Here is a 26,885-nt window from a genome sequence, read left to right on the forward strand (position 1 = left end):
CTACCCTTTGGCTTATCTACTGCTCCCAGGGTATTCACCAAATGCTTACCCCGGCCATGGCCTTTTGCAGAAGGAAAATATACAAATTTACCCTTATCTGGACGACTGCCTCCTTCAGGCAGATTGCAAAGAAAAGCTCCTCAAGGACCTCCTCTTTGTCAAAACTGTCCTAACCTTCTTAGGGTACACCATCAAAGAGAAGAAATAAAGGCAGACACCCTCCAGGAAGATCATTTTCTTGGGAGCACTGCTGCGCACAGCATCCCAAATGGCCTTCCTATCCTCAGAAAAGCAGAGCTTTCTGCCTCTCTACTTTACACAACTGGCTTCCAAAAGTCAGCTCACTGCGAGGAAGTTCCTGCAAGGCTTGGGGTACATGGCATCTTGCATCCTTCTAATTCCTTTGGCCAGGCTCCACATGAAAAAACTTCAATCGTACCTAAAGAACATTTGGTGTCAGCACTCACAACCTCTAGAGACCTCTCCACCTCTGATCTCCTGTATAAAGGCCATGTTTCTGTGGTGGGCAGGGGCTTGTGCTCAGAACAAGGGTCTTTCCTTCACCCTCCGCCCAACTGGGCAGACCATTACCACCGACACCTCAGACATAGCTTGGGGCACTCACCTAGAAAGCAGGTGCACCCAAGGTCTTTGGGATGCCCAGCACCTTCCCTTACACATCAGCCAGAATAAATGATGGCAGTACAAAAGGCTCTGACATCCTTCAAACCCCATCTCAAGCCAGAGGTTCCTCCTTATCAAAACAGACAACACCACAGTAATGTGGTACATCAACAAACATCTTACCCTCTCTGCAGGCTAGCCATAAACCTCTGGCTGACAGCCTCTTCCATGGGACAACACCTGATAGCCCAATACCTGCCAGGGATCAACAGCACCCTGGCAGACCACTTAAGCAGAAACTTACTGGACCCCCATGAATGGCAGCTCCACAGAAAAATCTTTTTACAAATCACTCAGGTGTGATGGATCCCAGTGGTGGATCTCTTTGCTTCACATCTCAACCATTAGCTGAAAAAATTCTGCACCAGGGGGTACCACCACCTAGCGTGGAAGGTGGATGCCTTGACCTTCCCCTGGAACACCCTCGTTGTGTACGCATTCCCTCATCTGCCTCTTATTCCCACGGTACTGATCAAAATAAGGGAGGAGGGACCAAAGGCCATCCTCATTGCTCCAGATTGGCCCAGACAGCAATGGTACCCCTTACTGCACAGCCTGACATTACAGCCACCCAGGCAGCTTCCCCTGATCTCAGACCTCTTAACTCAAGTGGGGGGGGTGCTGCACCCAGACTTACAGACTCTCAAACTGTCAGCATGGCTAATACTCTCAAGGCAAACAAGGGGCCCCTGTTAAGCAAACAGGTCCTAAACATTATCACAGAGGCCAGAAGACCCAGCACCAGAAAATCTTATGCAGGAAGATGGAAAAGATTCTGCTCATGGAGCCAGTACAGAGGGGGCAATACTTCACAACCTTCCATCCCTCTTATCGTGGACTACCTAGCGGAGCTACTTAATAGTGGCCTCTCCTCCTCTATTAAAATCCACGCCTCAGCCATTTTTGCTCATTTTGATACAGAACAGCCCTTGATGTTCTTTGTGTTTCACTGTTGCAGTCATCACACTGGGGTTATCTGCCTGCAGGTAGCCCTCAGTTGGCCCGAATACCAGAGTATTTGGATTTCTGCATTGGTTGCTGTCACCTCATCCGTGACGTCAAGTTGTCAGGGGTGTAAAACATGCAGCAGATGCCATTACATCAGCTTTTCTTGCTGTGCAGGAGCCTGAAGCAGAAGCAGTTTGTAAGTGCTGGTTGGCAGCCACCTGAAATTTCTGTTTTTCGAGTTTCAAACCTGAAGTCTTCTAAAGCTAAGTACCCCATTGGGGATCCTTTTTTCTTGCTCTAACTGATGTCAGAAAAAGTTAACAATTGTCTTGCCTGTGGAAAGCAAATACTTCACAGAGAGTTTCATTCTTACTGCATCACCTGTTTAGGCCCAGACCACGACATCCCTCGCTGTCAGTTTTGGGCCTTGTTCAACACCCGAACTATTCATCGTCGAGCTATTTCTGTCTCTAAATTCTTTTGCACTCGTTCTCCGTATTCCGAAATGGCATCAGTAAGCCATCCAATTACTGACCATCCGAAAAAATGCAAAGATAAAGACAGCGACAGACCGCATAGGTCCAAAACTGCCGACGACGCTTCCGTTAAGCTAGTCGCCAGTCTGCCAGTACTCAGTGAGGCCCTGTTACCAGCTTCTACATATTCGTAGGCCTCTACTGAGACCCATTCAGAGTCTGGTATGCCGCGAGATGCTTCTTCGACTATATAACCTGCGGATGTCTCTACCTTGGATGTGTTCGGAGCTGCTGTGCAGGCACTGGCTTCTGAGGGTGTATTCAGACCTTCCAATGTTCATATTAAATTGACTACTGCGTTAATGACTAAATCTGCCGAATTTCTCAGGCTCAGAGTTCGCACTACGCCTAAGAAACTGACGACCAAAGCACATTCTCAAGCTCCCATGCCACAGAAACAAATGCTTAGAATGGCTGAAGACCTTATTACTTTAATTAGGGAAAGCCAGCCTTCCCCCTCTAAAAGACAAAGAAATGATTTTCCTTCTGATTCTTCAGACCATGAGTCTAATGACTGTGACCCCTGTGATTACCAGGACATACCCTTATCTACCTATGAGGACTCAGATGCAGAGGAGTCAATTCCCTCAGCCTCCCCCCAGAAGACATTTCTTTTGGTGAAGCCTTGCATACCCTAAGAGAGCATTTCCACTGGGAATGCCAGGACTACCCACAGTCCAAAAAGAGACTCAGGGAATTTTTAGACTTGCCTCAGCAGAGGCCTCTAGTTACTCCCCCTGTCCTGGATATTGTAGATGATGTCTTCGTGTAATCCATGCTTACCCGTGATACTTTACCACCTGCTCCTAGAAAGCCTGACAGGTACTACAGAGTACCTGAATCTCACAAATTCCGCTTTAAAAATCCCACTGCGGATCCAGAGACCATTTCCCAGGGGCCTAAAGGTATTAACGCTTCTACAGCCAAAAACCATACCCCTTTGGACAGGGATTCTAGGGCTCTAGACAGATGGGGTAAGAAGGTATATACCTCTGCAACTCTTGCCATCAGGGCTTTAAATTTCCAGTTTCACATGTTGAAGTACCAGCAGCATATTATTGATCTAATTAAACAAAAAATGTTGTTGATTCCTGACTGTGTGGAAAATATGAGCTTACAAGACTTAATGCATTCTGCAAACCAAGTTGGTAAACATACTTTGCAGTGTGGTTTTGATGCCTTAGAAGCATCTTGCAGGGTTGCTGTCATTCGGTCTGTTCTGTGAAGGCATGCTTGGCTGAAGGAACAAATCTTGCCAGACCATGTCAAGGCAAAATTACTTGATGCTCCATTAAACCAAGAATGTTTGTTTGGCTCTAAAACAGAAGAAGTTTTTAAAAAGATGGAAGAAAAAGCTAAATCCTTGCAAACTGTTAAAGATTTCTTACAAGTATAGCCAGGGCTGGCCTTAGCCGAAATGGCACCCTAGGCGAAGTAGTGCTCCTGGCGCCACTTAAGCTCCACCCACACAACAGTCATGAAACACAACTATTTGAGCTACATCCACAGGGTCACTCCCCATGAAAGCCACTCAGGTTGTTGTTGGTCTTTTCGGCTTTTCCCGGTAAGGGGTCGTCACAGCGGAACTCCGGTCCGCTAATGATTGGCAGTAGATTTTTATGGTGCCGAGTTGCCAGCCCGATGCCCAACCTTCAGTGAAGGCACGCCCATTTATGCATGTCTTTTGGAGGCCACTCGACCGCGGGGAGGACATGCAGACTCCACACAGAAGGCACTCCCCGCACACTAGCTGAGAATCGAACGGGAGAACCTCTTGCTATGAGGCAACAATGCAACCACTGTACCACCGCGGCACGATACTGCCCTCCAGAGCAGCCGCTCCTGCAGCAATCCCCTCCACCCAGCAGCCATTCCAGTGTTCCATTATTTGGTTATTTCTCACCAGTTACCATGCATACTGTTCTGTTATTTGCTTCTACAGACATTACAGATATTGAAATAAAATAGCACAAACACAAGTAGCCATTTGCTAAACAATACATTCTCGCAATGAAAACAGACTCAGCATAAGCAGTACACGTCTCTGCCCTTGAAACTCGCATTCATTGAAATGGAAAAATTCATATTCATTGAAACGGCATGAAAACCCACATTCATAGAAAATGTATCTGGCTAGAGAAGAATTAAGTTTACCTTTGGGCTGTTTTCAAAACAGACTCCTTGCACACATTTTTTAGGGCCATGCATCCGTGTATTTGTTCTTTGATTCACCTTCCTGATTACATTGAATTATATTCCTTGTATAATACAGCACCACTTTTTAGAAAGTGTTTTAAATTTGTAGTTATAAACATTCTTTTAATAAGCAATGAAATAAAATGTATGAACCAATAACTACCCATTTCAGAAAATTTCAACCATAAAAGGCCACTCAAGACTTCTGTCATTATAATCCACCAATATTACTCCACATGCACAATCTCTACAGAAGTAAAATTATCTGAATTCCACATTAAAGAAATTCGTACCTAATGGAGAGGTTGCTACTGGCAAAACAACTTCATATATCAATGTTTCATTGACAAATTCAGTGCCTGCTTTCCTTGAAGAATTAATTGCCTATATTGCATTAAAAAATTGGTAAGTTGGTAATATTGCACTAGGAAATGACCAACAAGTTAATAGTCACTAGACATTCATACAAAGGACATACTCAGGAGTGTAGAACCCCTATCGCCCTTATAATGCACCAAATAATCAACAATCATATGGGCAATGCAATATCAGCACTCCATCTATAGCTGGGTGCCTTGCCTATATTTCTCTTCAAATATCTTTGGATCTACTTTTTTGTATTGATTAATTTGGATTTCTCTTCTGCATAAATACTGCACCATATTAGATCTCTCTCTTTCTGACGTCTATTTCTTTTGTTATACCTTTCAAAAAATTCTGTATTTTATTCTTTATATTTTTGCACTTCCTCTAGAGTTTCTTTTTCCAAATGGTCCATGGTTTTTTGGTCTATATAATGTTTTTCATGAATCTGTTATACTAATGAAAACAAATTTGCATTTGAAGCTTTTGACAGTTTATCTTGTGCAAGTATTTTTCTTTCTTCTAATTTCTCTCTTGAATCTTTTTGTGTATCTTCTGTCCAGAAATTCTGGACTTCTTGCGTAATAGTAACAATACACAATTTCTTTTTTATCTTCAGTAATCCGCTGTGTCATCTTAATGGCTATTTTCTGACCTGTCAGATTTTGTGGACTACTACTTCCTTCTACAACAGGTGGGCCCCCCTCCCCCCAGAGCATGGCCCAACTCCACTGTAGGAATTTTTCAGTGTCTTGAGGATTCAACACTGTCATTTTTTCCACTCCTTGCATTAGTCCGCATGCCAGGATTGGGCATTGTGTTTTAACGTGGGACTTGTGCACCCAGGTGTTCTTTCTTATTTTTTTAACCTACTTCTGCCCATGATAAATAGACTGCATGTTACATAGCATGCATCAGGGTCATCTTGGTGAGATTTTGTAAAACAGGGGTCCAACTCATGAAGGTGCTCACCAAGAATTGAGAATGAATTCAATTCCAGCAATACTGCTCTTCTTTGGTTGCTGATTTTATCATCTCTCTATTCGAACCCCATGTCATCCCTCTATTCAGACCCAAGACTGCTTGTAATGTAGTAGTCAGCAAAAAGAAATGGGAGTCAAAACTAAGCTGTTTCATGTCCCACTGCTGCTGCTTACTGTCTGGCACTGTCAGCTTTAATGCCAGACCTGAGGTTAACAGCACCTTCTAAGCGTTACTAAGGTTGAGTCTCACACTAGCGTAGTATTGAAGCAGGATGTAACTTAACTGTATTTGGAGTGTAAGAGTGGAACTCTATGCACTACATGATTATGGATGCTGGAAATATAAGAATTACTAATTAAATAAAACTGACAATTGCAAAAGAGAAGCGCCCATATTCATTTTACTAACTGCAAGAAGAAACCTCACTGCTGTCTACAAAATGAAAAGCTTGAAATGGCATGTCAATGATAAAAAAACACCTGCCATTCTACCAAAATCACATGCCTGACAAATGTGAAGAAGCAAAAGAAATAAAAAGGGTTAGCACGGTAAACATGGAAAAATCCGTGCTGGCACTCAGGTAGAAAGCTGCTCTCCTGTAGGAAGGATACCCAAATGTAAAATCTTTTCAAATCTCTTGAAAAGAAATACTCACTAATTAGCAGGCTCCAAACACAAACCCCTCTTCTACATGGAAGTAGCTCACCAATAACAGAAAATTAAAAACATGAGTTAAACAAACCTGAAGATGTAAATATTCAAACACACAATACCAATATTAATTCCACCAAAACCACACGCTACTGTAAGATTATAGTTTGACAGTTTTTCCTAAACTTCCTTCCAATTAAAGAAATCTCTGCAAAATATCCCCATCTTTACTGACAACAGAAGCATACACTTAAACTACTACAGCAAGTCTGTAAAAAAACTGAGATACCTCTGTTAAGTTACAACTGTGCACGCATGCATTATCTTTAATGCATGATATACATTTCGCACTCGCACATCTTTTTAGCTACATAAAGACAAACTACGTGGTTATACAGTGACATTATAGAACACTTGCACACCAATTTGATATCAGTTGCTCCCTTCCCAAAAACAGCACAATATATGTAAACTTGAAACTTCAATGGTTTTCCTTCTTTACTGCAACACATTTTCATATGAAAACATACGTCGTCAAAACAGGTGCTACAGCTGTTCTGCCAGTGAGCTCCAGGTAGTTTCACTACGCAAGCACATTTCACTACCAGTACTCCAAAAAATATGTATAAAAAAGAAAAAAACATACCCCTTCGTATGCCCGCGCAATGTGCGTGCACCTGGAGAGGAAAATGGCCTCAGAAGACAAAATGTCTGTACAGAAAAAGCAAAGTACTGAGACCCCCACGTAGAGCTCCAACTCCTGCTTGGGATCTCAATTTTGTGTTGGAAAAACTTACTACAACCTTTTGAGCCTGCGGCTACTGCTGAATTGAAATACTTGTCATGGAAGACTGCTTTTCTGTTGGCTATTACTTCTGCAAGAAGGGTGTCTGAGTTGCAGGCCCTTATGGCAGTAGAGCCCTTTCTGATTTTCCATAAGGATAGGGTATCATTACGTACTAATCCTTCCTTTATGCCTAAGGTGGTTTCTAGTGTGGCTTTAAACCAAACTATTCATTTGCCTACTTTTTATGCAGACCCCCAAAATAAAGGGGAAAAGATTTTGCACACTTTAGATGTACACAGGCAATTGAGATATTATTTAAGCAGGACTAAGGATTTTAGGCAGTCTCAGCAGTTGTTTGTTTCTTTTGCTTTGAGTTCACAGGGCAAGCCTGTGTCAAAACAAACTATTTCCAGGTGGATTGGCTTTTGCATTGCATTTTGTTATTCCCATCATGGCAAGGAGATTCCAGCTGGGATTAGGCCTCATTCCACTAGGGCTACTGCCACTTCAACAGCTTTTCTAAGGGGTGGCAACTAGGGATATTTTGGAAGCAGCTACTTGGAGTTCAGTGCATACTTTCTCTAAGCATTATCACCTTCCTATCTACTCTAAGTCTAGGGCTGGTTTTGCCACAGCTGTTTTGCAAGGCATGTTGTCAGCTCCTACTTCTTTATAATTTGCCAGCCTCCCTTACCTCTGCTTTGGGATTCTACCCAATAGTCAGGACTGCAGCAATGGAAGGCGAAGAACATAGTACAGTTTTGTACCTACCATAAATGTAGATGTTCGAGGATTCCATTGCTGCAGTCCAATTCTAACCCTCCTCCTTCCCTCTGTATTTAGGGGTGGTTGTAGGTGAGTTTACATGCTTATATTTTTGTATATATTGTTGTATATATTGTAGATGTTATTGGTGCAGGTGTTTTGGGACTCGTCTTTTTGGGGTCTTCTGACATCTGGGGCAAGAAAAGAGTGAGGATATGGCGTCGGTCATGCGCATTAGTACCCTGGCGTACTGGCGTCAGTCTAAGCGCCATGACCCGACGCCAGCCTTATACTCTGGTATTCGGCCGACTGACGCGGACTATACCCAATAGTCAGGACTGCAGCAATGGAATCCTCGAACATCTACATTTATGGTAGGTACAAAACTGTACTTTTCTCAGGCTCAGAGTTCGCACTATGCCTAAGAAACTGGTGACCAAAGCACATTCTCAAGCTCCCATGCCACAGAAACAAATGCTTAGAATGGCTAAAGACCTTATTACTTTAATTAGGGAAAGCCAGCCTTCCCCCTCTAAAAGACAAATAATTGATTTTCCTTCTGATTCTTCAGACCATGAGTCTAATGACTGTGACCCCTGTGATTACCAGGACATACCCTTATCTACCTATGAGGACTCAGATGCAGAGGAGTCAATTCCCTCAGCCTCCCCCAAGAAGACATTTCTTTTGGTGAAGCCTTGCATACTCTAAGAGAGCATTTCCACTGGGAATGCCAGGACTACCCACAGTCCAAAAAGAGACTCAGGGAATTTTTAGACTTGCCTCAGCAGAGTCCTCTAGTTACTCCCCCTGTCCTGGATATTGTAGATGATGTCTTCGTGTAATCCAGGCTTACCTGTGATACTTTACCACCTGCTCCTAGAAAGCCTGACAGATACTACAGAGTACCTGAATCTCACAAATTCCGCTTTAAAAATCCCACTGCGGATCCAGAGACCATTTCCCAGGGGCCTAAAGGTATTAAGGCTTCTACAGCCAAAAACCCTACCCCTTTGGACAGGGATTCTAGGGCTCTAGACAGATGGGGTAAGAAGGTATATACCTCTGCAACTCTTGCCATCAGGGCTTTAAATTGCCAGTTTCACATGTTGAAGTACCAGCAGCATATTATTGATCTAATTAAACAAAAAATGTTGTTGATTCCTGACTGTGTGGAAAATATGAGCTTACAAGACTTAATGCATTCTGCAAACCAAGTTGGTAAACATACTTTGCAGTGTGGTTTTGATGCCTTAGAAGCATCTTGCAGGGTTGCTGTCATTCGGTCTGTTCTGTGAAGGCATGCTTGGCTGAAGGAACAAATCTTGCCAGACCATGTCAAGGCAAAATTACTTGATGCTCCATTAAACCAAGAATGTTTGTTTGGCTCTAAAACAGAAGAAGTTTTTAAAAAGATGGAAGAAAAAGCTAAATCCTTGTAAACTGTTAAAGATTTCTTACAGGTACAGCCACCTAGATTCAGTAGGCATTGGCCTTCAAAAAATTGGTCCTTTCCAGTCCCTTCCAGACCTTCTCAGCCCAAACCCAGGGGCAACAGACCACAAAGACTACAGTCTCAGGGTATGCACAAATCTAAACAATGGAGTGCTCCCTCCTCAAAAACTGGGAGTGATAAGCCACCCCACTATGGAAAAAGTTCACAATGTCTTGTCCTTAACCCTTCCCAGCCATGCCCAACTACTTGCACCCCTAGGAGGAAAACTCACCCTTCATGCCAAAAAACTGTGAGTATATTACCCAGGACCGATGGGTCTTATACATTGTATCCCAGGGATACAGATTCTATTTCCACTCTCTGCCAACCCCAAGCGGATTGCCAGCCCTTCCTCCAAACCAGTGGACAGAGGCCCGAAAGCAGGTACTTTCTTTTCTCAGTATCAGGGCTGTTCAACCTGTGCCAGTAGAGCAAGGGGGACAGGGTTTCTACTCCAGGCTGTTCCTGGTGCCCAGGAAAAAGAACTCTTGGTGCCCTATTCTGTATCTGTCAACCCTAAACACCTTCCTGGTGGTACCAAAATTCAAAATGCTTACACTCCAGCAGCTCCTTCTTATGCTAGTCAAGGACTCATGGCTAGTCCCCTAGACTTAAAAGAAGCTTATCTGAACATCCCCATAAGGGAATCTTGCAGGAAATATCTACGTTTCAGGGCAGGCTGTATGCACTATCAGTTCTCTGCACTTCTGTTTGGCTTATCTACTGCACCTAGGATATTCACAAAGTGCCTGGCTCCACCCATTGCTTACTGCGGGCAGAGAAATATTCAAATTTACCCATATTTGGACGATTGCCTGATTCAGCCGGACAGTCAGGAATTGCTACTTCAGCACCATTTGTAAAGAGATTCCTAACTTCTCTGGGGTATACCATCAACGAAAAGAAATCACATCTATTACCCAGCCAAAATATTGTATTCCTGGGAGCAAGCTTGAACACAACTTCCCAGATGGCATTCCTCACTCCAGAAAAGCAGGTTTATTTGACAACTTATTTCAAACTACTGGCCACCCAAACCCAACTATCTGCAAGAAAAATACTGCAAGCCCTAGGGTTCATATATTGTACTGATTCCATATGCAAGACTGCATATGAGGAAACTCCAGTGGTAAGTGTCTGGTGTCAACATTCCCAGGACCTTGAAGCAGTGATTCCTATCATTCCTTGCCTAAGGACATAGTTCCTTTGGTGGGCAGAGGCTTGCAACCACAACAAGGGACTCCCTTTCTCACAACCCCCCGCTGTCCACACTGACAACAGATGCATCAGACTATGCATGGGGGGCTCACATGGCAGGCAAATGCATTCAAGGCAAATGGAGCCTAGGACAAATTCACCTGCATATCAATCAAAAAGAAATGTTAGCTGTACAGAATGCACTGGCAGCCTTCAAATACCTTATCCTGCCAAGACAACTCCTGATAAAAACAGGCAACACCACTGGTATGTAAACAAGCAGAGAGGAACTCACTCCTACCCACTCTGCAGGTTAGCCATGACTCTGTGGAACACATCCTTAGGCAACCAAGTGCACCTGCAAGTTCAATTCCTGCTAGGCAAACAAAATTCACTGGCAGATTACTTAAGCAGAAATCTAATAGACCCACATGAGTGGAAACTGGAACCAAACTCATTCAAACTTCTAATACACAAGTGGGGGACACCAGAGGTGGACCTCTTTGTGTCTCCCCAAAACCATCAACTAAACAAATTTTGCACCAGAATTCCCCACAGCCAAGCTTGGAAAGTGGATGCCCTATCCTTCACATGAGAAAACCTCTCAATCTATGCCTTTCCCCCTCTGCTCCTCCTTCTAAATGTACTCCTCAAGATCAAACAGGATAGGCCAAGGACAATCCTTATTGCCCCATACTGGCCACGCCAGCACTGGTACCCACTCCTATGTAGTCTGACAGCAGTGCCACTCTGGCACCTACAGCAGACCCTCTCTGCTGTCCCAGCAGGAGGGACAGATTTTGCATCCTCAGCTGCAAACCCTGAAACTGGCAGCCTGGCTTATTCCCTGAATATATCACCAGCAACCCTCAGCAAACAGGTGCTGGATGTTATCCTTGAGGCCAGGAGGCCCAGTACTAGGAAATCCTATTCAGTAAAGTGGAATAGATACTGTTCTTGGAGCCAGTCTCAAGGAAAGGACACAGCCATGCCCTCCTTGCTCAAATCCTAGATTATCTAGCAGAGCTGCTCCACAAGGGCCTCTCCTTCTCATCAGTTAAGATTCATGCTTCTGCCATCTCAGCTCATTACAATACTGAGCCACCCCTCTTCTCTCACCCTCTGATCAAACAGTTCCTGAGAGGAGCTAACAGTTTAAGATCCCCAAGGAGAGCTCCCACTCCTGCCTGGGACCTTAACTTTGTACTAGAGAAGCTCACGCTCCCCCCTTTTGAGCCTGCTGCTGCAGCAGAGTTAAACTTACTCTCTTGGAAAACAGCCTTACTGCTAGCCATCACTTCAGCAAGACGAGTATCTGATTTACAGGCCGTTATGGCTGTGGAACCCTTCATTATCTTCCATTCGGACAGGGTTTCCCTCAGGACTAACGTATCTTTTATGCCCAAGGTAGTATCTAGTGTGGCTTTAAACCAATCCATCCAATTGCCAACCTTTTTTCCTAATCCTCAGAATAAAGGGGAAAGGATCCTGCACTCCTTGGCAGCTCAGGTTCTACCTTGACAGGACTAAACCTTTCAGAAAATCTGACCAGCTGCTGGTCAGCTTTGCTACAGGGGCAGAGGGCAAGACCATTTCGAAACAAACCATTTCTAAATGGATAGCACACTGCATCCATTTCTGCTACAAACTCCATGGAAAACCTACCCCACAGGGGATCAGGCCTCATTCCACTAGGGCTAACTCAACCTCTACAGTCCTTACAAGGGACATCCTGGAAGCTGCAACCTGGAGTTCTGTACACACCTTCACCAAGCATTACCACTTACCTATCTTCTCCAAATCCAGAGCTGGATTTGCCACAGCAGTCTTACAAGGCCTGCTAGCCAGCCCTACTACTTCTTGACTGCCTCCACCCTTCCTCAGCTTTGGGAATCAACCCAAGTGTGATGACTGCAACAGTGAAACACGAAGAACAAAGTACAGTTGTGTGCACTTACCATAAATGTAGATGTTCATGAGTATTCACTGTTGCAGTCCTGGTTTCCCTCCCTCCAGCCCCCTGTCTTTCTGAACTTTCTACCTATCCTCTTTTTTGGCCATATGTTATGGAAATGGTATTTACTTTTTACTAGAGGTGTTCCACACCATTTGATTGCTTCCTATTTTGGGGGCTCCTGACATCTGGGGCAAGAAAAACTGATGTAATGGCATCGGCTGCATGTTTTATACCCCTAATGACCTGACGTCATGGATGAGGTGACAGCATCTGCTGCAGAAATTTCAAGACTCTGGTATTCAGGCCAGTTGAGGGCTACCTGCAGGCAGATAACCCCAGTGTGAAGACTGCAACAGTCAATACACTCGAACATCTACATTTATGATGTGTACACAACTGTACTTTCTCCCATCCTTTGATTAAACAATTCCTCAGAGGGGCATCTAATATCAGACCTCCAAGAAGGCCACCCACTCCAGCCTGCGACCTGAATTATGTTTTGGAAAAACTTACTTTACCATCCTTCGAACCTGCTGCTTCAGCAGAACTAAGATACCTCTCCTGGAAGACTGCTTTTCTCCTATCTATCACCTCAGCCAGAAGGGTTTCAGAGTTTTAGGCAGTGATGGCCATTGAGCCCGTCATCATCTTCCATGCAGACAGGGTCTCCCTGAGGACTAATCTCTCATTTATGTCCAAGGTGGTATCTAATGCAACTCTCAACCAGGCCATACGTCTACCCTCCTTTCCTAACCCTCAAAACAAGGGGGAAAGAATTCTACACTCACTAGACATGCACAGACAGATCAGATACTATCTGGACCGTACTAAACCCTTCAGGAAAACAAACCAAATACTTGTCAGCTTTGCCCCAGGAGCAGTGGGGAAGCCTATTTCCAAACAAACCATTTCCAAATGGATATCACACTGTATCCATTTCTGCTACAGACTGCATGGGGACCCCCCCCCAGGTCTATTCAAACCCATTTCACTAGGGCAGCCTCCACTTCCACCGCATTCCTTAAACGAGTTCCCACCAGGGACATCCTAGAAGCTGCCACCTGGACTTCTGTCCATACCTTTACCAAGCATTACCACCCACCTCTGTTTTGTAAGGCTAGGGCAGGGTTTACCTCTTCAGTTCTGCAGGGCATGCTGACCCATTCCTAGGTTTCTTACTAATCCTACCACCCCTCTCCTCAGTGTTGGGAATCCTCCCACAGGTGATGACTGCAACAGTGAAACATGAAGAGCATAGTACAGTTGTGTACACTTACCATAAATGTAGATGTTCAAGTGTATTTAAAGTTGCAGTTCTGGTTTCCCGCCCTCCTTCCCCCTTGTATCTTCTTTCTTTTGGGAGACATAAGCTGCAAACAGTGGCTTTTAGCCACCAGGACCACTTTACCATATTTACTGGGGCCTCTGACTGGTTAGGGCAAGAAAAACTCTGTTGACTGCCTTCCTTTATAGCACTGACGACCTGATGTCAGACAGCAAGCGACAGCAGCCGATGCAGAAAAACATTGACTCTGGTATTCGGGCCGGCCGAGAGCTACCACAGCAGGGATAACCCACAGGTGATGACTGCAGCAGTGAATACACTCGAACATCTACATTTATGGTAAGTGTACACAACTGTACTTTTTGATATTTCAGTTATGAACATTGAGCCTTGGACACAACTTACTTTTTACTTGAAAGAAAAAATGAAGATTGAACTTCTTTTGTTAATCATAATTTTTGTTCAGTCCATCACACTGGATCAAAAATTTAGAAAAAAATATCTGAAACGAACCCTACCTTAATTCAGTGCAGTCCTGACCAATTATGATAAATTAAAAGGCTGAAGGAAAATTTTGAAGATTAACACAGAGCTTGAGAAAATAGAAAAGTAATCTGGATAGTATGGGGAGGCCAGAATAAAGTAAGGAGCAATGGGCTGCCAACAGGACAATGCAGGAGTAGTAAGTCCTTTGCCTCTGTCTCTGAGATGCACAAAACGGCTTCCTAACAGTAGATCAAAGCATATTGCTTTGATCTAAAGTTGATCATACCAGGAGTGTAGAATGTCTATATTGGTATCTGTCTAAAATATTGACAAAATGAAAATCAAAATAAATTATGTAATACATAAAAGTACACAATGCAGAGTGAGCAGTGTGCTAAGTATAAAATAAGTAACTTTAACACCAGTTTGGCAGCTCCACGTGAGCACTATGAATGGCAGTATCAGTGGTTCAAGGCTGGTTAGGGAGCTCTTTATTTTTACAAGACTTTTGTGGTTCCATCCCATTTGAAATAATGATTGCAGTTTATTTATTCATATTATGCATTGTACTTCTTTACACAACTACATTACTTATTTTATGTATTTATTTATGTATATATTTTTGTATGTATGTACTATCAGTGTAAGCCAAAGGGTTTTTTCAGATGTTGGGTAGCATAAGAGTAAAGGGCTTTCTGTACGACTTTCCTCTTGGTACTCCAGTGTTGTTGCCTTACCTAATGTACTACACATTTTATTTAGATTTTTATCTCGCCGTTATTTTAGACAGTCACCGATATAGACTTTTGATTCTGTCTGTGAGATCAACATTTGATCAAAGTTATATCCTTCAATCTAATGTTAAGAAGCCACACAAAAGATTCCCCAAACTTAAAAGTAATTGACACTGTGTGGGCAAACATATTCGTAGTACTTATGTTGAAACTGACCTTTTAAAATAAAACATACAGCATTCATTAATTTTACTATGGTTTCAGCTGCTGGTAGCTGCATGGTTATACTTCTCACATATTTTTTACTGTTCCAATATCCTTGATTTGTAAGACTACTTCACTAACTAGATTTCAAGTTAAGACTAAACAGTACCATATCAGTATTTTTTGTGGTTCATCAAGATCCTCCTTTGTTGATTTTTACCTTTTCAGCTTAATCTTTCTCTCTTGAGCATGAGTGTAGCCCCAACAGAAAGATGTTACCCCACTCCCCATGAGCTGTGTTCCTCAGAAGCGGGCATGAGTGAAAAGAAGTTATAGATTCAAGGTATACTACTTTGGACAGTAGATGAGAAAAGGTGAAGCGTGGACCAGTCAAATGTGCGGTGTGCAGAGACACCACTATTTAACTACCCTTGTCTTCTAAAGTGCTGGAAGGTGGTACCTAAGTGGTAAGATATATGATTTACATTCCCTGAGATGTGCACCAGGCATAACCCCAGCACTCCTCTTAGTGGGGGAATGCTATTAATGGAGGTTTGAATATTTTTTAACTGTCTTTCACTGAGTATGCCAGTTTCCAGAGCTTCTGGTATTTATTCAAAAGTGAAGGAACGTAGTGTACAGGGAAAGGGTACATGATTTGAAGTAGATCTTTTGTATGTAAAACCAAGTAAATTATATTTGCCTTGGCTTGTTTATTTTCGCATACTTTGTTATGCTGGCATTTTCCACTTATCTATTCTTAAAAATACCTAACACTGTTTTTAAATATGTGTACACGCTGCATTTTTTCCACTGGGTGAAGCTGAAAGGTGAGTGCTGAATGCACATTTTCCACCTGCCTTATTACAGATCTCCAGTATTTGTCCTTGAAGTTGTTTGGGTGTATGATAGACTGTTTTTGGATATTATCAACATGAAGCTTTTACATGGAACCTGCTTCTTTTTTATTTGTGGTTTTAACCTTGAGTGACTGAATGTTTACAGTAAACTAGATTTGCCAAGTATGCATTTTAATGATTTCTTTATTGAAGCAACAAAGGCATCATATTTCTTACAGATGCAAAGCAAACATTTGCAGTTGCTCAGAGTTCTCATAATCAGATTTTTAAAGTCCAGGAAAAGCACATTTTATATACTTGCATGGTTTAGAATATGTTTAGGTTGCTGAAAGAAGATTCACTTTAAACCTGGAGCCAGTTAATACAGGCTAATGAATCCACGACAGATGGAAAAATAGTTTGGATTTTAATAAAATTTAAAAATGACATCAAACCATTTATCAACTGGGTAATACAATCCAAGAGTACGAGATGATAGTGTTATTATTAAACGCAGATTTTATGTGTGTTTATAGTAAATAAGGGAGCCCATGTTTGAGGGAATTTATTCTTAGGAATGTGAAAATCTGCAGATGTTAATGTAGACAGCAACAAATTGATTGATTTGTGCTGAATGCTGCACATGACTTTTCATTTTCTTGTTTTCCTGTTGTTGTAATACTGATAAGAGGATAGTGAATCAGCGGTAGTCATATTGATTCATTTTAGAGTGTAGCAGCAATGGTGTTGAATGTTTGTTTTTTGCTGTAATAATGAAATAGCTTTTGTGAAAATAATTATTAAGCAGTTAGAAAGTTGACCCCAGGGATACAGTAGCATTCTTTAGTGGAACAGGCTTACTTGAGAAGTTCCTTAACTGCACTTGATGTGGAAACACTACAAAATGTATATATGTATTTTTTTTTTTGTTAAAAGCTGACTAGCAATTGCAGTATTATTAACACAATAATTGTTGGCACATGAAGCCTGTAGTTTACCACTGATAACCACATTTCTTTTTCTTTCTTTCTTGTAGGTGAGGCCAAAAACTTGCCACCTTATCCAGGGCCAAACAAGATGAGAGATTGCTACTGTACCGTGAACTTGGATCGGGAGGAAGTGTTTAGGACCAAAGTAGTTGAGAAGTCATTATGGTACTAGTGGCAGTTATTTGTTTCTTAATTATATGTGATAAATACAGATATAAGTGCTTCAAAAGGTGTAATTGAAATACTTTTTTCTTTGTCCTCATATAAATGTCACTCCATTTCAAATTTGATTCTCAACTGGGCCTTACAGCCTCTTCCTTAGGCACCCTTCTGAAATGTAAAGTTCAGGGTAGTGGCTACCTTTTGTTTAATGCGAAAGATTGTGTTTGGCATCATGTTAATTTTGCCATGCCTTCTGCTTCTTCTGCAAGCCCAGAATGCGTAGCTTTCCACAACAAAAACAGCTGAGCTTTGATATAGTCTAAACCAGAAGCCATTTTAATAGCACTGTGCTGCATGTTTTCATCTTCTTCCACAAGCTTTGAAGAATGCACACAAATAACTGAACTTTTATAGTGTAATACAGAAGACATTTTAATATGCAGTGCTTAGCAGCACCATGCAGTGGTCCTAAGTCAAAAGTCGTGTGTGTTCAGGAACACCAGACTGTTATCCATCAGTCTTTAATGACCAAAGTTTTATCCCCAACCTTTATTTCTTCAGAAAACAGCTTAATCTTGATGGACCATGGAGGGTCTGTTTTTCTTTTTTCCCTTTTTATGCTTAATCCCTTAATAGTGGTGGCTCAGTCATTTTACCGCCAGGAACAATAGCATGAATGGCAATAACTTGGATGTTCTTCCTGTTTCACTGTTGCAGTCATTACATTTGGGTAATCTGCTGGAAGGTTGCCCTCAGTCGGCTTGAATAACAAAGTCTTGGGTCCTGCGTCGGTTGCTGTCTCCTCTTCCATGACGTCAGGTCGTCAGGGGTATAAAACATGCAGCCGACGCCATTTTATTCAGTCTTTCTTTCCGCACGGTGCCTGAACCAGAAGCAGTTCGCAAGTGCCGGTCGGCCAACTCCTGAAATTTTCGCATTTGAGTTTCAGAACCGAAGTCTTCAACTAAAGCTAAGTACCCCGTTGGGGAAACTTTTTCTTGCTCCTTACCGATGTTAGTAAAAGTTAATAATTGCATTACTTGTGGGAAGCAAATACCTCATAAGGATTTTCATTTGTACTGTATTCCTTGCCTAGGCCCAGATCATAACGTGCCTTGCTGTCAGTTTTGTGCTAGATTTAACCAACGCACTATTAAGTGTCGGTATATTTTTGCTTCTAAATATTTTGGATGCAGATTTAATTACCCTGAAATGTTGTCGGTTAGCAATCTGACTACCGGAGTTCACAAAAAACACAAAGAAAAAGACAGAGACAAACCGTTGAGGTCTAAAACCAATGACAAAACTCCTAAGCCAGTCTCCGGTTCGCCAGTACTCAGTGAGGTGCTTTCGCAGCCCCTGATACCCGCTACTTTTGAGTCACAGGCCTCTACCGAGACCCATGCTGAGTCCGGTATGCCGCGAGATTCTCAGAGTATTGAACCCGTGGATGTCTCTCCCTTGGATGGGTCTGGAGCCGCTGAGCAGGCACCGGCTTCTGAGGGCATTTTCAGGCCTCAACATTTTTATATAAAACCGATGCCAGCCTCAAAAACAAGATCAAAAACATCTTCTATGTCTAAAAAAATGACGTATGAGCCACATGCTCAGGCCCCCATGCCTAAAAAACAGATGATCAAAATGACTGAGGACTTGATTACCTTGATCAGGGGTTCACAATCCCCCCCCCCCCCGCTAAGAGGCCTAGGCAAGACACTGATTATGAATCTTCAGATCAGGTTTCCATTTCTTCTGATTCCTCTTCTGATCGGGAATTTTCTATTCCACCCTATGAGGATTCTGATGCAGAAGAATCCATCCCATCTGCATCTTCTCCTGAGGATTATTCTTTTGGAGAAACTTTGCATACTTTAAGGGAACATTTTCATTGGGAGAGTCAGGATTTCTCTGAATCAAAAAAGAGGCTTAGGGATTTCCTCCTTCTTCCTCAGTATAGGCCATTGGCAATACCTCCTGTATTAGACATTGTTGATGATGTGTTTTCGGAATCAAGCATGGCTCCTGATTCCCTACCTCCGGCTCCTAGTAAGCCAGACAGATATTACAGGGTTCCTGACTCCCACAAATTTCTATTCAAAAATCCTGCTGCTGATCCTGAGACTATCTCACAGGGTCCCAAAGGTGTAAAGGCCTCTACAGCCAAAAATCCTACCCTCACTGATAGAGATTCCAGGGCGCTGGATAGATGGGGAAAGAAGGTTTATACGTCTGCAGCCTTGGCAATTAGGGCCTTAAACTGCCAGTTTCATATGCTTAAATATCAACAGCATATTATGGGCTTATTGAAACAGAAAATGATGTTGATTTCTGATTGCGGGGAAAATAAAGAATTACAGGAATTATTGCATTCAGCAGAACAGATTGGAAAGTATACTTTGCAATGTGCTTTTGATTCCTTGGAGGCCTCTTGCAGGGCCGCAGTTACTAGATCTGTGATTAGAAGGCATGCCTGGCTCAAGGAGCAAAATCTGCCTGATCATGTTAAAGCTAAATTGTTGGATGCCCCCCTTGCAGCATGGTACTCTGTTTGGTAATAAGGCAGAAGAGGTTGTAAAGAAAATGGAAGACAAAGCTAAATCTATGCAAACTGTAAAATATTTTTTACAAGTGCAGCCACCCAGATTCAGTAGGCACTGGCCTACTAAAACTTGGTCCTTTCCTGTGTCCAACAGAGCCCCTCAAGGCAAATCCAGGCGCTCAAAAGGCTCTAGATACCAATCACAGGGTTCTTACAGGTCAAAGCAAATGGGTGCCTCCACCTCCAAATCTGGAGGAAACAAAGCACAACCCTACAGTAAGCAGTCTCAATGACTTCCCTCTACCTTCACCAAGCACTTATCTTTTGGCAGCCCCCTTGGGGGGAAAATTAGCACTTCATGCTCAAAATTGGCAGTTAATTACCCAGGACAAGTGGGTATTAAACATAGTATCCCAGGGGTACAGATTTCATTTCCATACTTTGCCAATTCCAAACGGCTGGCCAGATCTTCCACAAAATCAATGGGCAGAGGCTCAGAAACAAGTTATGTCCCTCATGGATATGGGGGCTATTCAGCCAGTACCAGAAAAGGAAAAAGGACAAGGTTTTTATTCAAGACTTTTCCTGGTACCCAGAAAAGACAATGCCTGGCATCCAATACTGGACTTATCGATTTTGAACACATTCCTGGACATTCCAAAATACAAAATGCTGACTTTACAACAGCTACTGCCTATGCTGGGCAGGAATGCTTAGTTAGTGAATCTAGACTTAAAAGAGGCATACCTGCATATCCCAATAAGGGAATCGTGCAGAAGATACCTCCGCTTCAAGGCAGGTTTTTTGCATTACCAATTCTCTGCACTGCCCTTTGGCTCATCTACTGTGCCCAGGGTCTTTACAAAGTGCCTGGCACCAGTAATTGCATTCTGCAGACAAAGACGCATACAGATTTATCCTTATCTGGACGACTGTCTCATTCAAGCAGAGAACAAGGACACTCTTCTTCAACATCTGGCGTTTGTAAAATGGCTTCTAACATGCCTAGGGTACACAATAAACTAAAAGAAATCCCAACTAGTACCCTCTCAAATAATTACATTCCTGGGTGCAAGCTTGAATACAACTGCCCAGAGGGCTTACCTTATGCCAGACAAACAAAGGCAACTGACAACATACTTCAAAGAAATGGCAACAAAAACCCAGTTATCTGCAAGACAAATTCTGCAGGCTTTAGGGTTCATGGCATCCTGCATTCTACTAATTCCATATGCATGACTGCATATGAGGAAACTTCAGTGATACCTAAAAAGTTTATGGAGTCAACATTGTCACAGTCTGGAAACAATGATTCCTCTCATTCCCTACCTACAACAGGAGTTTCTTTGGTGGGCAGAGACATGTCACCAAAACAAGGGACTGTCATTCACTCTACCCCCTGCCACCCAAACCCTAACTACAGATGCATCTGACTATGCTTGGGGGGTCCACCTGGCGGGGAGATGCATTCAGGGCAAATGGAGCCCAAATCAAATGCATCTGCATATCAACCAGAAAGAGATGCTAGCTGTTCAGAATGCTCTGACAGCATTCAAGGACTTACTTCATCCAGGACAACTACTGATAAAGACAGACAACACCACGGTTATGTGGTACATAAGCAGGGGGGTACACATTCCTACCCCCTTTGCAGACTAGCCATGGCATTATGGAACACAGCTTTGACTTACCAAATACATCTTTAAGCTCAATTCCTGCCAGGAAAACAAAATACTCTGGCAGACGACCTAAGCAGAAATCTTATGGACCCACACGAGTGGAAACTGGATCCACAAATCTTCAGCATGTTAACACAGAAATTGGGGAGCCCAGACATAGATCTATTTGCCTCTCCCCAAAATTATCAACTGGACAAATTCTGCCCAAGGACTTATCACAGACAAGCATGGAAAGTGGATGCCCTATCCTTCAGTTGGAAAAACCTATCGGTCTATGCCTTTCCCTCTCTGTCTCTTCTTTCCAAGGTCTTACTAAAGGTCAGACAGGAAAAAACAAAAATGATCCTAATTGCTCTGGACTGGCCTTGCCAGCATTGGTACCCAATTCTAAGGAATATGACTCAATTCCCTCCTTGGTACTTGCCTCAAATACCTCATCTGCTTTCTCAGCAGAACAATCAAATTCTGCACACTCAGCTCCAAACTCTGAACCTTGCAGCATGGCTGATCATTTAATTATTTAAACAACACCTCTCAGTACATCTGTGATGGATGTTATTTTGGAAGCCAGAAGGCCTAGTACTAGAAAATCTTATGCTGAAAAATGGAACAGATTCTGTGCTTGGAACCAAAGCACAAGGAACAGACACAGCAAAGCCATATATCCCTCAGATTTTACAATATTTGACTGAGATGCCTGACAAGGGCCTATCTTTTTCTTCAATAAAAATCCATGCCTCTGCCATCTCGGCTCATTACAACACGGAGCCTCCCCTCTTTTCTCATCTTCTGTTTAAACAGTATCTTAGAGGGGTCAAAAATTTAAGGCCTCCCAGAAGATCACCAACTCCTGCATGGGACCTCAATTTTGTGCTGGAAAAACTCACACTGCCTCCTTTTGAACCAGCAGCTACTGCGGACATAAAAATTTTATCTTGGAAAACAGCTTTCCTCTTGGCAATCACTTCAGCAAGAAGGGTTTCAGAACTACAGGCTCTCATGGCTGTGGAGCCTTTTATTACATTTTACCTGGACAGGGTGTTCCTCAGGACCAATCCTTCTTTTATGCCTAAGGTGGTATCCAGTGTGGCTCTTAACCAAACAATTCACCTGCCAACCTTTTACCCATGTCCGCAGAACAAGGGGGAGTGGATTCTGCATTCATTGGACATACACAGACAACTAAGATTCTACTTAAACAGGACCATATCTCTAAGAAAGAATGAGCAACTACTGGTGGCATTTGCTGCAGGGTCAGAGGGGAAGGCTATGTCATATCAGACTATTTCTAAGTGGATAAGCCACTGCATTTGTTTCTGCTACTTGCACCATGGTAAACCTGTGCCCAAGGGGATCAGGTCACATTCCACCAGGGCTGCCTCTCCTTCAGCAGCTTTTCTCAGAGGGGTTTCAACCAAAGACATTCTAGAAGCTGCTACTTGGAGCTCTGTTCATACCTTCACAAAGCATTATCATTTGCCTCTCTTCTCCAAATCCAGGGCAGGCTTTGCCACTGCAGTTCTGCAAGGAATTATAGCCGCTCCTAATGCTATCTAGTTCCATCCTCCCATCCATAGCTTTGGGATTCTACCCAAATGTAATGACTGCAACAGTGAAACACGAAGAACCTAGAACAGTTGTGTACACTTAGCATAAATGTAGATGTTCGAGTGTATTCACTGTTGCAGTCCGGGTTACCCACCCGCCATCCCCCTTTTTTATAACTTCTTTTTCCTTCACTATATTCTGAAGCCTTTGTGGTGTATTTGCTTTTTGATGAAGGTAAAGTTTATGTTGCTAAAAGTGCATTTACATATATATTTCTGTTTATATATATATATATATATATATATATATATATATATATATATATATATATATATATATATATTTTTGCTCGTCATTTGGGGGGCAGCTGACATCTATGGCAAGAAAGAAAAACTGAATAAAATGTTGTCGGCTGCATGTTTTATACCCCTGAGGACCTGACGTCATGGAAGAGGAGACAGCAACCAACGCAGGACCCAAGACTTTGTTATTCAGGCCGACTGAGGGCAACCTGCCAGCAGATTACCCAAATGTAATGACTGCAACAGTGAATACACTCGGACATCTACATTTATGGTAAGTGTACACAACTGTACTTTTTCCAAGTACTTTTTTTAAATTATGAAAGTTTGTTGTAAAATAATAACATTTAGGGATAATTATTTAATTACTACAGCTGATGTAGTAATAAAATAAGTACTTAAAAATACAATGATAAAAATGAATGAAAAGCAAACCAGGAAATGAGATATGAAGTAATTTGATAGCATTATATTTCCCTTCTCTCCCTTTCACATGCTAATAGGCCATGGAGATAGCCAATCCAATTAAGGCATCCAGGGTTAATGTTTCCACATGATCATTGCTTATTTCAGTTAAAGATTGCTATATGGAGTAAGTGCTCTGATCTTCAGGGGCAATCTCTTGCAGGTATGCATAAAATGTAAAAAGGTCAAGACATTTTTGTTATTATCAAAAGTATACACTGGACATAGCAACTGTTTATGTTATGCATCTGCCAGGAGAGCATGCAAGATCTTTGCCAAACAGCAGAAGTGCAGCGTTAGGGAGTCACTGCATTTGGAGTGAAAGGTGAGGAGGCAGACTGTGTGTGAAAATATGCAACAGTTATTTTATCATCCGTATGGTTTTCCTGGGATGGCAAAGCCTTTTGAGAGAACCAAGTTGAAATGCATTTATGTGACCGTTATTTCTTTTGTGTCATTACATTCAGACATCTGAGGTATGCATGATCAGAAGGTGGTTATTGTAGAATTGGCAGTGGAGAGATTGGCTGCGTTTGGAAACAAAGGACAGTTAGTTGATAACAGTGAGATATTTTTCTGCATTGTTTGAGCAGGGAGGGACATTAGACACGTCTAAGTGCAACATGTTAAAGTGTATTACTGTGGCTGATATTTCTTTCATTTAACACTTTGATCATAGTCAGTACTTCGTATTTAAAGGAGAACCGCACCCACAGACCCAAATAAACTTGTTTATTTCATCATGGTTTGGTGTTTCCTAATTTTAACACCACTCTGGGACTATTTACAGGTTTTTACATATTTTATACATAATTTCTGAGTCTGACCACATGGGGTCCGGCATCTTGAAGTAATTCTGATTGTTTCAGCTGCCTCTAGGTATCCCACAATGCAGTGCTTGTTTGTAGAAAATGACATCACGCAGGCCTCTTTCTTCTTAAAACTCCCATCAATGCTTTGATTTTACATGCATACACTGCTGTATTTCATTCAGTTAGGTTAAAGTAACATTTCATGCCATTCATTGACTACTTAAAACATAAACAGTGCAAATTCCACAGAACGGATTTTCAAAGTGGTTTTTATTACTGCTGCTTTTTAGAATGGCTAAACTGCAGTCTTTTGTGAAGCCTGAATTGTACTACTTTGACTCATTTCCCATCCCCCTTCACACCTAACTTCCACAGCTGTCAAAGTGCTAAGGGTAATTTGAGCTGTTACCTGCTGCGATTGACAACTCACAGCAGGAGAATTGACTCATGTACTGTTTCCTTGTTCTAGCGTTTACTTTATGTATGAGTAGGGGAACGACCAGGGAGCTGTGACATCACAGCATGGGTGGATTTTTAGGACGGTTGTGGTGATGTCAGTTTGGGGAGGGAATTTGCCAGAAAACTAGCTGCATTCAGTGGCCTTGATGACATCAGTGAATTGGAGACTGCAGTAAGCTTTTCGAGGACGGGATAAAAGTTTTTTGAAAGTGAAACCACCACAGTACAGTAAGGTACTGTTCTAGTGGAGAGAAACAGTTAATTTAAAATATTTTAAATGCTGTATTGTTGTTCATTCATAGCAGGGGCAGTAAATAGGGAAAAAGGACAGAGAAGTTGAGAATTTAATAATATAATCCCATTGTTGTCCTTTAATGGATAATATTTTTGTGTGGAATTTTATACATGACCAAAAGTCCTCTGACCAGCTCACATTTAACATTGTGCTCCCACTGTGGGTAGCAACAGTGTCTGATAATTTGCCACAGTGTTCCTGCTGCTGTTAGGATTGTTTTCTTTGTGGAAGTGCCTACATCAAGACCCCTTTTTTTCTGCTCACAAGTAATTATAAAGCCTCTCAGTAACAGGAATGTCTGATTTTTCTGAAAAGTCCAGGGAATAAATTGAAACTAAACAACATTTTAATATCTTATGCACTGCCACCAATTAAGTAGTCTGAATAATGAACTATGTTTAATTAAACAGTGAATTAAGAAATTGTTCTACAGTTGACTGCCTTGTTCATATGCATTGTGTACTGTGATTAAAATTATAGAACAGTGGACATTAATTTAACGCAGCAATATATTTTTTGAGCATCTAAGTAGTAAAACTGTATTATCACTGAAGAGAAAAGTCACCAGATCTGCAAAGATATTTGAGTTTGCCTAAATTCATTATCTGTAAAATAAATAAATTTATCCTGTAATAACTAACAAGTTACACTATGGACCAAACATGAACAATAAATATATAAATAGTCTCTTCATGCAGAAGAGTAAAGCCCTGATCAGGAGCAACTAATTACTGGGGGGCTAGAGGATCCAATGAAGGAAGGTGGGAGTAAGTAGCTGATGATGGGCCATCTCTTCTAGGGAAGGGAGTTGATTTGCCCCCTACTGCAGAGAGAGGCGCATGATATGCAGTTTATGAGCCAAAGGCATTTGCATGGCTTTTTCAAGCCATGGTCATTGATACCCTTCATGGAGAGTATGTGGGAAGAATTAGCAGGCCCTCACACATCTGCAAGAATACATGTCAGCTACCAGGGGATTAATTAGGCCTAGAAAATGAAACATCTGTATTAGTTACCTGGATAATAGACATATTATGACTGTCTCTCATGCCACTAATGGGAAACAAGTGGAAAAGCTCATAGCAGGAGGGAAATGGCTGGCAGACTCAGGGGTAGAATGAAAGCATATATTTAAAGCTTCATCTGTGGTTCATACTACATTAAAGTATCATACTGGATCATCACTCACAGACCACGTCTCATAGTCTTTAGGAAAACAAACTTCCATCACAATTATTATGCTTTATACAGTGGAACTTAAAAAAAAGGATATATCCTATCATAATTTGGTTATGTTGTTATTTATTTTATTTATTTTTATTTTATTTTATTTTACATTTGTTGACCGGGCTAGTCCAACTGGATAATTTCCATTTTCAGTGGAGGCCGAGGAAAACTCAAGATTAAAACAAGGTTATAAAAATTAAACATTTACAATAATTACCTGTGTTACAGACATTGAGCAACAATGCTTACATCTTAGTCTAGGTCAAGTAATAAAAAGACATAGTACTATCCACATAT

The 26,885-nt window shown here is 42.0% G+C and overlaps 1 protein-coding gene across 2 annotated transcripts in view; it reads left to right on the plus strand.

Annotated features, from left to right (window-relative positions):
- The window catches only part of RASA3 (RAS p21 protein activator 3), a 1,807,402-nt gene that overhangs the window by 286,741 nt on the left and 1,493,776 nt on the right, over positions 1-26,885 (plus strand). For both annotated transcript variants that reach the window (XM_044071113.1, XM_044071114.1), the window contains exon 2: positions 17,148-17,265. In XM_044071113.1, coding sequence (XP_043927048.1) covers positions 17,148-17,265 — 118 coding nt within the window. The remainder of the gene's footprint in view (positions 1-17,147; positions 17,266-26,885) is intronic.

This window comes from Protopterus annectens, chromosome 5.part0 (assembly GCF_019279795.1).
Source record: "Protopterus annectens isolate FY-2018-M chromosome 5.part0, PAN1.0, whole genome shotgun sequence".
Lineage (NCBI taxonomy): Eukaryota > Metazoa > Chordata > Ceratodontiformes > Protopteridae > Protopterus > Protopterus annectens.